Genomic DNA, 13178 nt, shown 5'->3' on the forward strand with positions numbered 1-13178 from the left:
CAAACTGCTCTTCTTTATGTGGAAGGAGCACAAACATTTCTTAGCAGCAGGCTTAGTAGTGACATCCCAGCCCCACCACCACCCCTGGTTTAAAGGTGACAGGAATCACTTCATACCTCTTGCACTGAAGAAGGGTTTTGAAGGCTTCTGTGGCGTTTCTCCCCTCAGACCCTTTGTTTCCTCCTTGCAGTGGTATAATTGACAACACAGGTGGGAAGGTTCTGGTCCAGAAAGTCGCCGGGCACTCTGGTTACCGCGGGAGCTTCTCCAACGGTGTCCGGTCCCTGTCACTGCCGCGCTGGAGGGAATCCTTCCTGGTGTCAGGTACAGCTCTGGGCTGGGCACTGCCCTCCTGCTCCCCACCACTGCCTGCTGAGAGCACTGGGCAGAGGGGGAGGCAGCCTCTGGTTTGCACACCTGGTTCATCACCACAGTCCCACCCCAGCTTTGCCAGGAATTGTGCATTTGAGACACTTCTCCTTCTGGGCTGCCCCTGTGGCCTAGAAAAGGGACCTGCACCCTGCCAAGGGTGTGCTCAGCCCAGCCCAGGTCTGAGCCCACTGCAGGAGGTGATGGCTGCTCTGGACCGAGCCTTGGAAGGCACCTTAACTCCAGCTCTTGATGCATAAAATCTCCTGCTCTTCACCCTGGAAAGCAGTTCTGCTGAGGGAACTGAAAGGCCTTTTGGCCATTTGAAACACCCTCAGCCTGCACCTGAATTTGTATCTCCTGAAATGACTTTGGATTTATGTCAAGCCCCATATAACCCTGCTGTATGTATGCAAACCTTATATGAAGCAATTTGACTGGTGCATCCCAAGTATGCCAGGAACTCTCTCCACCTCTGTTAGTCAAATAGTTTTGATATCTAATCAGTGTAGGTAAATCCATCTTGCTTTAATTCTCATTCCTTTTTCCTCCCCATTGTATATATAGGAACTCACTTGCATTTACCAACAAAATTCACAGAAATATAAAAGGGTTTTTTGCAAATTAGATCCCCTTTACACCAACTTCAGATCATCTTAAACCTACTTGCACTCACTCTACCTTTGTGAAAGAGAGTTTGCTTGACCTTGCTTTCCATAAAAGTTCTAAATCTAACTTCTTGATACATTGGGCCAGTTCTTGCTGGTCTGCACTTTTGGAGGTTTAAGATAGGTACAACCAATTGATGTTAGTTAACTACATCATTCCTGGAAAAATCAACAGCTCAAGCAACTGAACAGCTACTAAAAATAATGTCCTTTTCATGTGAAAATCTGTAGACAGCAAAAGAGGTCTCAGAAACTGACCAAAACAAACTGCCATCTTAATTTTGCATTCATGTATTTGGATGCACTTTTTTACAGCAGTCTGCCATGGGTATACCATATTATGAGAAGGATTTATTTTGGATGAGTAGGAATTTCCTGGAATAGCTGAATTGCTACTTGTACTTGTTGCAGTTTTTTTTCCCAACAAACAGCACATTGTAATTCTGGTACATAAGTGGGAAATAGGATTTTTTTATTTTTTTTTACCTCAGCAGCTGCTCAGTTGTCATCCCATAAAACTGTAGAAATTCTTCCATGAAACTGTAGGATTTTTTTATTTATGATAATAAGTCTTTATTCTTAATTAATGAGACACTATAAAAGAAGATACAAGAGAAAGTTACAAGAGCATATCAAAGGAGATTATGAGAAACCTGGGTATGTGTAGGCAGGATGAGATTTGTGCCTTGTGCACTTAATTCTATGCACACTGAGTGCTCTCACTCATGACAGCAGAACTCTTAATTTATAAACTAGCTCAAATCTCACATATCACATAACATACATTCTGTATTTTATATAGGAACAGGAAAAAAACTTCCCCTATACCTACAGAAAATGTGAGAAATTTAGAATTTTAGAGAAATTTAGACTACTAAAACCAGGAAGGCTGTGCTACTCATCTCAGCAGCCTGAGGCTGAATGCATACAGATCTTCTCAGAAAAAGAGGAGTTTGGGATGGATTTTTTAAGATTATGAGTCATAAGAAGCCAGAGCTGTATAAAGCATTGCCCAATAAAAATATAAAGTCGCCTAAGGCATTAATTTCAGGACAGCTTTAGAGCTTTAGAACTGAGTCCCCTATTCTCCAGCTGAATTCTCTTTCATCAGAGCAGACCTGATGTGCAATACTGCACCCTGGAAATGTGCCAACAGCCTATTCCTAGTTAGGATGTTGTCACCCAGTTTGTGATGTTTAAATTGTGAATGAACATCCACACAAAAGAGCACAGAAGAGGAATCCTTGGGGGATCCAGGGAATAAAGTGGCATGATTTAGGGGCAGTGGAGAAGGAGGTCTGTGCTCTGCCATTAAAGCAGCCAGCACACCAGGAGGTATGCAAACGCTTTGGTGTTCGCTTTCAAGCACTGAAATGCCTTGGCACTCAGCTGAATGACTCCATTCAGTTTAGTGGGAGTTCTGCAGCTAGTGGGTTAAGAAAATAGTCCTGAACTTCTCGGTTTGCTAGTCACAAATAAGTGTGAGAGGGTGAACAGCCACTGCACTATAGCAGCCACCATCCCATAGCTTGTATTTCAATGGCCACAGCTCATGTTTTCAGCCCACATGAAAACACATTTTTAAGTAGGTTGAGCAAACTCCAACCGAGATGTAACTTTTTCCCTGTAGTGAAAAAGATATATTAGCATTGCCCCAGAGAGCAGGGCCACATTCAGGTCAGGCCTCAGGCCTACCTCTTGGTCACAAAATGGGATGCAAATTGCTGTTGATCAAAAACCCCAGAATTTAGCCTCCCCACCCTAGCTGGTGTATTTTCACAGCAGCAGGCTTCAGGTTTGCATTAGAAATCAGTTTAGCACAGAAATATACCAAATTAAGATCAGACTATCATGCTATTGCTGCATCCATGTATCAACTGCTCATACTGAAAACTCATTCTCTGTTTGGGATAAAGGAAAGCATTTACAAATCATCTGTGATCCTGTAACTTTTCTGTCTTTCTACCAAATTAGCAGATCTCCCTAGTCTTTCTTGTCTCTTGATCCCAGTTTTAGCTCAGAGAGAAGTGGATGTGGAAACCTGCTGCCCTTCACTTAAACCAGCTTCTGTGAGAGAAGCCCAGAACACAAGAAGGAATCTCATTCCAGTTTGTCCACTCATGCTAACTTACCAGTTCTGGTCTCTGTTGGATCAGTGTTGAATTTAGTGGAGCTGCTCTCAGCTTACATCACTGTAAATGAGAAATGGAATAGAATGGAATAGCTTTTTACATCGTTCCCTCATTAGTAACTCTAACTTCTTTATCTGTGGTTTTGTAATGACATCTGAAATTTCAGAGAAGAGCAAAACAAAGGAGATAAAGACAGGAAAAGGGACAGAAGACAGGGACTCTCCAGCTTCATGGACATCCCTGCTCATTAGAGTTCCTTTAGCATGTACCTTTCTTTGTGTGCCATTGATGCCTTGGAGTGGCCACCTAGAGGCATGACAGAGTTAAGAAGATAAAGTAGGTGTTTATTAAAGGCCTTCCATAGATACACCTTGGGCAGTGCAAAAGCCTCACAGAGGCTACACCCTAGAGAGGTGACAGTCCCCAGTTTCTACGATAGATATAAGTTTGTTCTGTTTGCATATCAGAGGTTAATTGTCCAATTACAGCTTCAGGTAATGAAGTCATATTCCCTGGGTTTGCTTCCTCACCTGATTCACTTTTGTTTATACTTTTTGGGGTTTGAGGCAGAAGGTGTCCTTGGTTCTTGGGCCTGGAAGGATTGTTTTACCTGACAAAAATGTGAAGGGAGCTTACTAATACTCTGTATGGAATTCAGAGATATACACTAATTCAATACCAGATCTGAAAAATATAAAACCTAAAAACTTAAGGCATCACCATCATGGGAGAAACAGTCTCCAGGTCCCAGGAGTGGCTCAGTCTGTAGGAATTCATTCTGTTCAGTGCTGTTGGTCTCTGTAATTATCACCTGGGATGACAACTGACATGCTTGCAGTGCCATATGCACCTCCTGAAAGAATCCCCCAAGGGAATAGAGGAGAGATCATCACAACTCAGGTGTTGCAGAAGGTGGAGTTAGGTCTCACCAGAGGTGTTTCAGACACAGGACACAGCACAGCATCTCGTAGAGACAGTCACTGGGGTCCGGAACACCCACCTCCTTCAACTCCTAGAGGCCAAAGCAGTATTTCCTGCTGGGCTTTTCTGCAACACTTTTCATTCAGTGATGCATGTGATTGTAAAAACTGTCCCAAGAGATGGAATTGCATGAACACAAGTACTAACAGAGATGGCGTCTGCTCTGGCATGAAAGAGATTTGTAGTTTAAAGCTTAACTGGGAAACACACCTCATTGTTTCAAGACAGGACTCTCATTTTAGATCTAAATATAGGTGCCATATGTTCCCACACACAAGCACAGCCTTCTCCCACTGTTATTACTGCAAAAGACTGTTGCCAGAAATGGCATCTTGCAGAAGTGAGGTCAGAGAAGAATGCTGCGTGCATGATGAAATGAATCCCACATCAAACATGCTTTCCAAGTCAACTGCATAGTCAGGCATTGGAGAAGGCTGCCTGGGGAAGCTGTGGGTTTAATTAAAAGTTGTACAGATGTCTTTCAGGAATGGTCCCATTGTGCTTAATATCATTTGAGAGCAAAAGAATGAACTAACTGGCCTCTGCAAATCCTCCCCAGTACTATGTTTTCATGCTTTCTAACTCCTTTTTTATGATTCTGGATTTAAGCACCAATATTTTCAGTGGTATGGTTTTGACATTCTACCATCAGATGAAAGAAATCTTTATGAAAATGAGTTGGGCAGTAAAGAAGAGGGATCTGATTCTGAATGCCTATGTTAGATGAGAAATTTATCAAGAAAACAGAATATTTTGTGATGCCTTCTAATATATATTTTTTGTAGAGGGCAAGCCAAGAAAAGGTGTGACGTATCCATCAACTCTTGAATATTCTTCTTCAAAAAGCACAGCTGTTAAATCAGGCAAGTATTTGACTATCCCTTACATCCATTCACAACTATCTGTCATAGCTTCTCAGTTGTATAATACAAAGACATAACTATTCAGAGACAGAAGTTCATGCATCCATTAGTATGTCATCCAAATCACTCATGGTATTTTTTTTATCTTAAGCATATGGAAATCATCTCAGACAATTTCTATTTTTTGGTCAAACCATGTTTCACAGACTTCCGGTTCCAAATGCTTTCCCCCTTGCTTTAGATCTGCTACTGAACATGATGGTGTGCTGGTTATGTGCAAGCATTTGAGGTTACACATGTTGTTTTCTCCTAATGATCCTCATGCTATCTATCCCTTGGGATACTCAGTGCTGAGAGTATAATATTAAATAGTAATATAATACAAATGAAAGAGATGGTAATGCACAGCAGCTTAACTAAGAATGCTACAATAAAGAAATACTCTGTATAATCATTTTAGTCAGCATCCTACTCTGTAAGGCTCAACTCAGTTTAAATAATTTAGTTGTTTGAAGAGGTCTTTGATCAAGTTTCACACTGGTGGGTAGCTGACATTCTAGCGCACATGGATTACCCCTGTCACTGAAATGACACTTGGTTTTGCTCCCTATTACAGCTATGTAATGTTCAGACTCTCCCTTGGGGATGCAAACAAAAAGAAAACACTACATTGCACTTCCCATACTACAACGCACTTCCCTTTCACAGTCCTTTTGCTGATTGCTGAGCCTGAGCCTTCCTGGGCATATCCACTGTGAGCTGTGGTATAAGGAAATGTGCTGTATCTTCATGAACTCAAATGCCTGGCATTGGGTGCATTCATCCAAGACCACAGACAGGTTACTGGAGACCTCCTCTTCTCCTGTAGGCTATTGTTTTGTCCTTGGAAGAAGAGTACAGAGCTCTTTTCTCACAGAAACATAGAATCACTACGGTCAGAAAAGATCATCAAGTACAACTCAGCACTGCCAAGTCCATCATAGCCCTGTCCTTAAGTGCCACATCTTCATATCTTTCAAATATCTCCAGGGATGGCAACTTCATCACTTTCCTGGAAAGCCTGCTCCAATGCTTGACAACACTTTCTGTGAAAAAATTCTTTCTAATATCCAGTCTAAACCTCCCTTGGAGCAACCTGAGGCCATTTCCTCTTGACTGACTCCCACCTCACTACAACCTCCTTTCAGGTACTTGTAGAGAGCCATTAAGTCCCCTCTGAGACTTGAGGGTTTTTTTCCAGGCTGGAACAACTGAGTTCCCTCAGCTGCTCCTCATGAGACCTGTGCTCCAGCCCCTTCACCAGCTTCATTGCCCTTCATCTTTATATTTTCACTTAAACAAAAGCAAATTTAAATCTCAAAGCTGTAGTTGTTCAGACCAAATACGTGTAGCTCAATTCCATGCCTTTAATTTGTAATACCTTTGCATTTACAATAAAATAGGTACAGATTTGTATATTTCTTGACCACATATGCAGAAATTACTTGACCCAAACATTATGCTCTGCTAGAAGGGAGGGCAATTCCTTAGGAATCTTGACTTTTTCTGAGCAATGTTCCTTAAATCACAGCTCATCATTCCCAACTGTAGCCACACCTGAAATATCAGCCCAAACATTTCAGAGCAGACCAGAGAAAATCACAACCAGGACTGAGCTTAGCAGGGTGTAAGCAATGGTCTCTTCCACCAGTGCCAAAAGCCATGTAATGTAAGAATCGGTGTAGAAATGGGGAGCATCATCAGTCAGGGTTCTGTAACACAAACAAAATACCAGGAGCGTGTTCCTGCAGCAAAGCAAAGACTCAAGTCTTCACTTTGTTCCTGAATCAAATAGTGGGAATGAAATGCCAGGATTCTACCGACACAGACAGTGCATTCATGCAGAGAAAGGCCAGGATTATCAGAGGAGCAAGCAACTGTTATATCAAACCCAATGTCACTGCCTGATTTTGCCCATCCTTGTCCCACAGGTAGCAAAGATCCATTGTTCACAATCTATCTTCCTCAGGCCCTCCTTGGCCCTATCAGCCCTCCTTAGATCTGCCACCTCAGCTCAGCCATCTCAGCTGTTCTCTGTTAGAAACAGCTTGTCTTTAAGATAAAAGTCTCTGTAATACGCAGCCAGGGCCATTTTGTGAAAGAGAATTTCCTACTTACTATTTAATATTAAAAAAAAAAAAAGCTGTTTTTTTCTTTTAATTGAATTACAGAGACCACACTGTTCACTTTGATACTTAAATCCATTACCTGCAGGAGGCAAAAGCAGTCCTTGGAGTATTACACTTACTGCTGTCAGATTAACAAAAACTTCTGCTTCATACCTGATCAGCTGTCAGAGATGCAATTTTAGTCCTCATCCCAGAGATGCCAGAGATTCATAGTCCCTGACATTTCTTTAAATGCTCCTGGTGGTTACAGTGCTTCTCAAATTCTGGGCATGGCAAGAAAAGCCTTCCCAAAATTGTAACTCTTCACAGCTGCTCAAAACTATTAAAAGATGTTTAGCAAAAACAGTACAAAATTTTAGGAAAACATTAACACGGCAGTAAATTCTCTAACAGTTTGATGCTGCCAAAAGAGCTAGAGAATAACAAAACAAAACAAAAAAAACCCAAACAAACAAACAAAAAAAAAACCAACCAAAAAATAAACCAAAAAGGGAAGAAGAAAATCCTCCAGTACTCAGTCAGATAAAAAAGCAGAAGCAGATTATTTTGTGAGGTAGCAGTAAATAAACTATAATGAGCATTCCAAGTATTTTGGTGTCTCTGGGTCTTAGAAATAAAAAAAAAAAAAAAAAACAAAAACAAATCTCCCTTTTCCTTCTAAGCCAGTCCATGACATTCAGGATTTGGCCCCATAATGGTATCAAAATGTCAGGCAAGAAAGAAATACATCTGAACATGAATTAGCGACTGAAAGATTGCACATTAGCAAGTATTTCCCAAACAACATGCACACATCATGACCCTGGTTCCGAGAACATGCTACTGCTCAGAGGAAAAAAATATGATGCATTAAATCTTACGAGTATTGGCTTATTGGTGGCAAACCCCATACTTCTTGCTCACTTCAGAAATTCTGTGGATACTGACAGAAGCTTTTGGGCTGTAAGAATGCCAAAGTTTGGCATGAAAGATAGGGGGTGACTACTCCTTAGTCGTCGCTTTTTCCCAGTAGGTGATGAAGCTCCAACTGGACTGCCAAACTTCCTAATGGCATGTGACAGGATGCCTTCCTTTGGGGACTGATAATCTCTAAATGGGAGACTTGAAATTATTTTCTTTACACAGCTGCCTTTTCTAATGTGCTCAATTTTGCTTCAGAGCCCAAAAAACCAGAGCAAGACCTGAAAGGTACGAAGAGTGCAGACACTGCTAACACATCAGAAAAAGCATCAGATCAAGGTAAGGGCTGGGGATCTTGATGCTCTTTACAGTACCCAACCCACCCAATCTGCCTGCAGGTGCTTGTAGGGAGCATTTTGACACTGGTTACACGGACAGCTTTACATCCCCCATCCCAACCTCCTCTTCACAGTCCCTTTCCCAGCAAACTGAACTGAAATGGAGCTTGAAGGGCTCCTGCTAATTCAAAGAGGGTACTCACAGAGTTTAACTTCTGCCTGTGCTTTGAATGAGTTCAGGTTTTATGAACTTGAAAATCTTGCATTATGGCCCTTGGCAATCTCCTATGCAGGGCACGTTCCCTGCAATCCCTTTGAAGATACAGTGAAAGAGACGGGTACCCTGCCTGCAGGAGCACTGGGAACAGCTTCCTCTTGTGTTAAAGGATCCACGAGAAACTCAGCCAACATGCACCAAGGCAACAGCTTCTCTTTGCTCTTACTATGCTGCTTCCTCAGCGTTTCTGATAATACTGTTAGCTTCCAGCTTCCTTGCTCCTCACAGGCTGGGGTATAAAGCTGGCCAGTGTGCCTGCTCCCGACTCCAGTAGCGCAGGATCACAGGGGAAGACTCACTGTGCCCTCTGTTTTCTTTCTTTTAGCACAGTTTCATGGAGCAGTGCACTGTTCAGCCCAAAAAGAGCCATTCATGCTGATTTTTTCCGCTGAGTTGTTTTGTTTTTCTTCTGAGACCTCTTTCAGCATTATTCCATTAAAACTGTCTGAGATCTGAGTTTTTCACTGCCTAGCATTAGGTGATAATTAATCCACCAGACAGTTTCACAACGATGCCTTCCAAGAGGAGAACATCCAGAAATGGCAGTAGAACACAAGCTTGTGTTGTGCAGCAGTGAATGGAGTGTGCACCATTCCCTTTCCATGTAAACACTGGGCCAGGCCATCCCCAGGGCTATCGGCAGAGAGGAAAGGAGCAAGACCAAGGTTAACATGGAATATATTTTAGGGCAGTTTTTTGTAGCTAGCTGGAAAAGAAAATAGTGAAGAACCTTTTTTTGAGAAAATGACTTGGAAGAATCTAAGCTTGTTGACTATTTTTATAAGGATATTTAGGATGTATATTTTGCCACTAGAATTGTCACTGTTCTCACAACAGATGATACATTTTAAAAGTAGTAGCAACTGTGAGATGAGTCAATCTTAGATGAGATGGGCACCTTCCAGGTGGTGGGTGATCTCCCCCACTATCCTCAGCCAAAGCCCTGATGCTCCCTGTTCTGGCTCTGACCCTCTCCCCCAAATCATCTTTATCTAAAAGTTGTCTTTCTGTCAAAAACATTTCAGTGCTGCAATTTTTTTCTGGTCTATGACTCAGATGGGCCATCTTTACTACCAGATGCCAGCTGATTTCCATTTATATGGACCTTCTAAGTGCTTAATTACACCGAGGAAGGATGATGCCAAAACAGAAGCTGCAACTGGCTGGTTGAGCTATTTCATAGGTCTGAGACATCTGTCAGTTTGATGGGTGTTCCTGGCCAAAGCAGAAAAGTGCAGGGGGAGCATTAATGCTGCAACAGGCTGCTGTCAGCACCCTCTGAGAGCAGAGCATCACACAGGCACCTGCACTACTCACCCACAATGAAGGCACTAATGGCTCCACAGATGAGCGTGCTTGTAGGCATCCTGAAGAGAATGCCAGCTTCTGGGCTGCCTTAAACATTGAGTGCTGCTGTTGGTGCTTCCATCCATGTCCCACATCCAGCCACGGTGACATGTCAATGTTCCTGCAGGGGACACAGCCCGCAAAGAGCGTCAGACAACTCCGGGGCCGACGCCAGGCACAGAAATGGCCACCACCACCCCCACAGCGACCACCACGACAACAGAGCCTTCCACCACAGTGCCACAGCCAACCACAGCCCCTGCAGCACCCAGAGCCACAGCAGCTCCAGCCAAGGCCAGACCTGGACTGCACAGGGGCAGAGATATGGGTCAGTAGCATGGATGTTTGCATTGCTTTCCTCCTGACTGACAGCTCTCCTAAAATTTAAGGCATAAGATATACAGCTGGATATACCATGATTTAGAGGATCATGAGTTCAATGGAGAAATACTAGGAGTGGAAAAAATTTTTTTAAGTCCAGCAGACCAATTCATGTGAGAGTAAGCTCTCCATTCCCAAATGTTGTGATGATTTTCAGGTATAGAAGTCAATAAATAGTTCTTTGATTCTCATATCTAGACTGAGAGATCAACAGATAGGTGAAGACTCATTTTAGAATTAATTCTGTGATAACTTTCAATAGATTAAAGCTGTAATATATTTTTTTGTAACAGCTTTTGAATTTTTAAGATTAAAACACTGTGAAGGAATTCTCATACTTTTTTTTTTTTTTGCACACCTGATTTTCCTTAATCTTTCCTTCTTCATTTATTGTTATTCATTAGCATTGTGGGGATTTGCTTCAATAGCTGAAAATTAAAATCTCTTATTTTTAGGTTCTAGCAGTGTCCACCCAGCATATGCATCTGTGGTAGCTGCAGCAGCAAGTAAGTATGGTGAAGTGAGTAAGTATGCCACAAGGCATGCAGCACAGTGGGTTTTAGGGCAGCAGTGATTCAATAAACTTTCAGCCTCAGCAAACTCAATGACTGAATCCAAGCCTGGATTTAAACTGAAAAAATAGACACTTGTCCTGAATGTCAAAGATGCTGATCACCCACAGTTCTGAGGAAGTGGTTCTAGTGAGTTTCTGCCCATTTCAGCTGTGACAAAAGCTGGGCCTTGCAAAACTTGAGACAAAGATTTTGCTGTTTGAATCATGTTTTCCTGTCATACTCTTTCAAAGGGAGGCTTGGTTTAGCCGTAAAATACACAATGCAGAGGGCTGCAGAGCCATCTAGGCTTAGGGCTGAAAGCTCTGAAACGCTGACACACGTTAAAGCGCTCTTCTCTCAAAAATCCCGGGCTGTGGTTCTGAGCCTGGCATACATGTGATGTTATTCCTGGCTTGCCACTTGTTATTGACAGCAGAATGGCAGCTGCTCAGAGCTCTGCATCTCAGCCCAGGAGCCTGCTCCCAATCCAGCCCACAGCCTGCAATGCAAGTATATAGAGGTGTTTTTCCATACACTGTGCAATTGCTCAGCTGTGCAGTCAAGAAAAGAATATTTTCAACTGCTTGAGAGGTTCTGATCATGGGGATATGATTGCTTTTGAGTGAAAAGGGAGCTGGGCTATCATTAGCTTTCATGCTCCAAAGCTATTTCTGAGTGCCTTCAACTCAGCTTTCCTCTCACATTACTGCAGTCATCCCCAGTGCCAAGTAATCCACAGCCAAGAACACGGCAGGGCAAGTATCTTTTGGGTAATTCAGGTCTTGAGGGGCAGCACAATTAAGTAAAATTTAGTTGTGAGTGCAGAATAAAGGCAGGGGCTGGAGGGGTTAATCTTATCAAGTCAAATGTGCAGGTAGGTATGTGCATGGCAGGATTTACATAAGTGACCACAAGATTCAAAAGTGTTTAAATTCTGTGGAAATCTGCATCATTCAGTACCTGATGTGCCTGCTAACTTGGTTCTGCTTGCTGCTTTCTTTTCTATTTCCTATTCCCACAGGCTGAGCACAGGGGAGGCCTTTATTGTCTTTACTCGCAGTTAGGAAACCCTGTTTGTGGTTCCCCAGTCAGGAAGATATGTGTGTTGAGAGTAAAATTTTGGCAACACTGAAATCAGTGGGAAGGTTGTATTTGCTTTAATAAGATAAGTAATTTAGTAAAAAAATTGAAAACAAACTCCAAACAAAACAAAACCAAAAAACCAATCAATGACCCCAAAACAAAATCTTCACTAATTTTCCAATGTTTTCAGTGGTCACTTAATTGTAATTTGGATCCATCTTTCTCCACAATTTTCTTTACCAAAGTTCTATTCATAATTCATTCCCAAAATATTAAAGTGATCACAGCTAGGAACGGGTTATTGTGAGCTGGAGTGGTAGAGACCCACTTCTGATTTCACAGAATTCATTTCTAGGATTATGTCCAGCATGTCAGTACCTGATATTCCTGAATTCTCCTGACCCCTTTTGATTCCAAAAGACAAGAGCTGGATAAATTAAAAAATATAGAAAGTTCAAATACAGTTTTGATGTCATGACCACTCATAAAGCAGTTCTCTCTGTCTGAGGAGCCTTTAGGACCCACTGCTATTATTCAGGCCAGAGTTTCTGATTGTTGGTATTAACCAGAGTTTGGCTTGACTGAACAGAATCAGATGTTCTCCTGTCCATCCTGGCTCACAGAGACTCACAATTCTACCTCTCACTGTGCATTGGTAGTTTGCCTGCAAAAGACACCTCAAAAGTCAACAGCTATGAAACAGAGCACAGTCAGAATGAACACACCCTTTCCATTTCCAGCCACTGGCACTGGCAATAGTTCACAGAAGCAAAAGAAAAGCAGGATTTTTAGAGCATGAGATTTAGATTAGAGCATGGGAGCAGGGGCAAAACTGCTGCCCCAGTTCTTGCTGTTCTTTCCCCTTTATCTTCTGCCTGTCAAAGACAGAGTAACATAAAAAATAATGGAGACTCGGCTCCATTGCCAGACCCCTGCTTCAAAGACTTGATGTGCCAAAACTGGTAAATGAAAAAACACTGATGTGACCAGTGTGCCATATGACAGCTGGTTCCTGCCTGCCCTGCAAGGGCTGCTGCCTCTGTCCAACAGCAGTTAACCCAGCACACTCCCAAGGGCCACAGGCTCACTTTACTCTCCCATCCCACCTCTTCAAGCA

General features: G+C 42.4%; 1 protein-coding gene across 7 annotated transcripts in view; it reads left to right on the top strand.

The window, feature by feature from the left end:
- Positions 1–13178, top strand: part of VIT (vitrin) — a 52498-nt gene that overhangs the window by 18383 nt on the left and 20937 nt on the right. For 5 of the 7 annotated variants that reach the window (XM_054279999.1, XM_054280001.1, XM_054280003.1 and 2 more), the window contains exons 5-9: positions 191–324; positions 4936–5013; positions 8340–8420; positions 10171–10371; positions 10880–10930. In XM_054279999.1, the coding sequence (XP_054135974.1) occupies positions 191–324; positions 4936–5013; positions 8340–8420; positions 10171–10371; positions 10880–10930 (545 nt within the window). Of the gene's footprint in view, positions 1–190; positions 325–4935; positions 5014–8339; positions 8421–10170; positions 10372–10879; positions 10940–13178 lie in introns of all 7 variants that reach the window. The other 2 variants (XM_054280004.1, XM_054280006.1) reach the window with 2 other exon arrangements.

This window comes from Melozone crissalis, unplaced genomic scaffold (assembly GCF_028551555.1).
Source record: "Melozone crissalis strain CALT ecotype California unplaced genomic scaffold, PUWL_Pcris_2 ptg000027l_1, whole genome shotgun sequence".
NCBI lineage: Eukaryota > Metazoa > Chordata > Aves > Passeriformes > Passerellidae > Melozone > Melozone crissalis.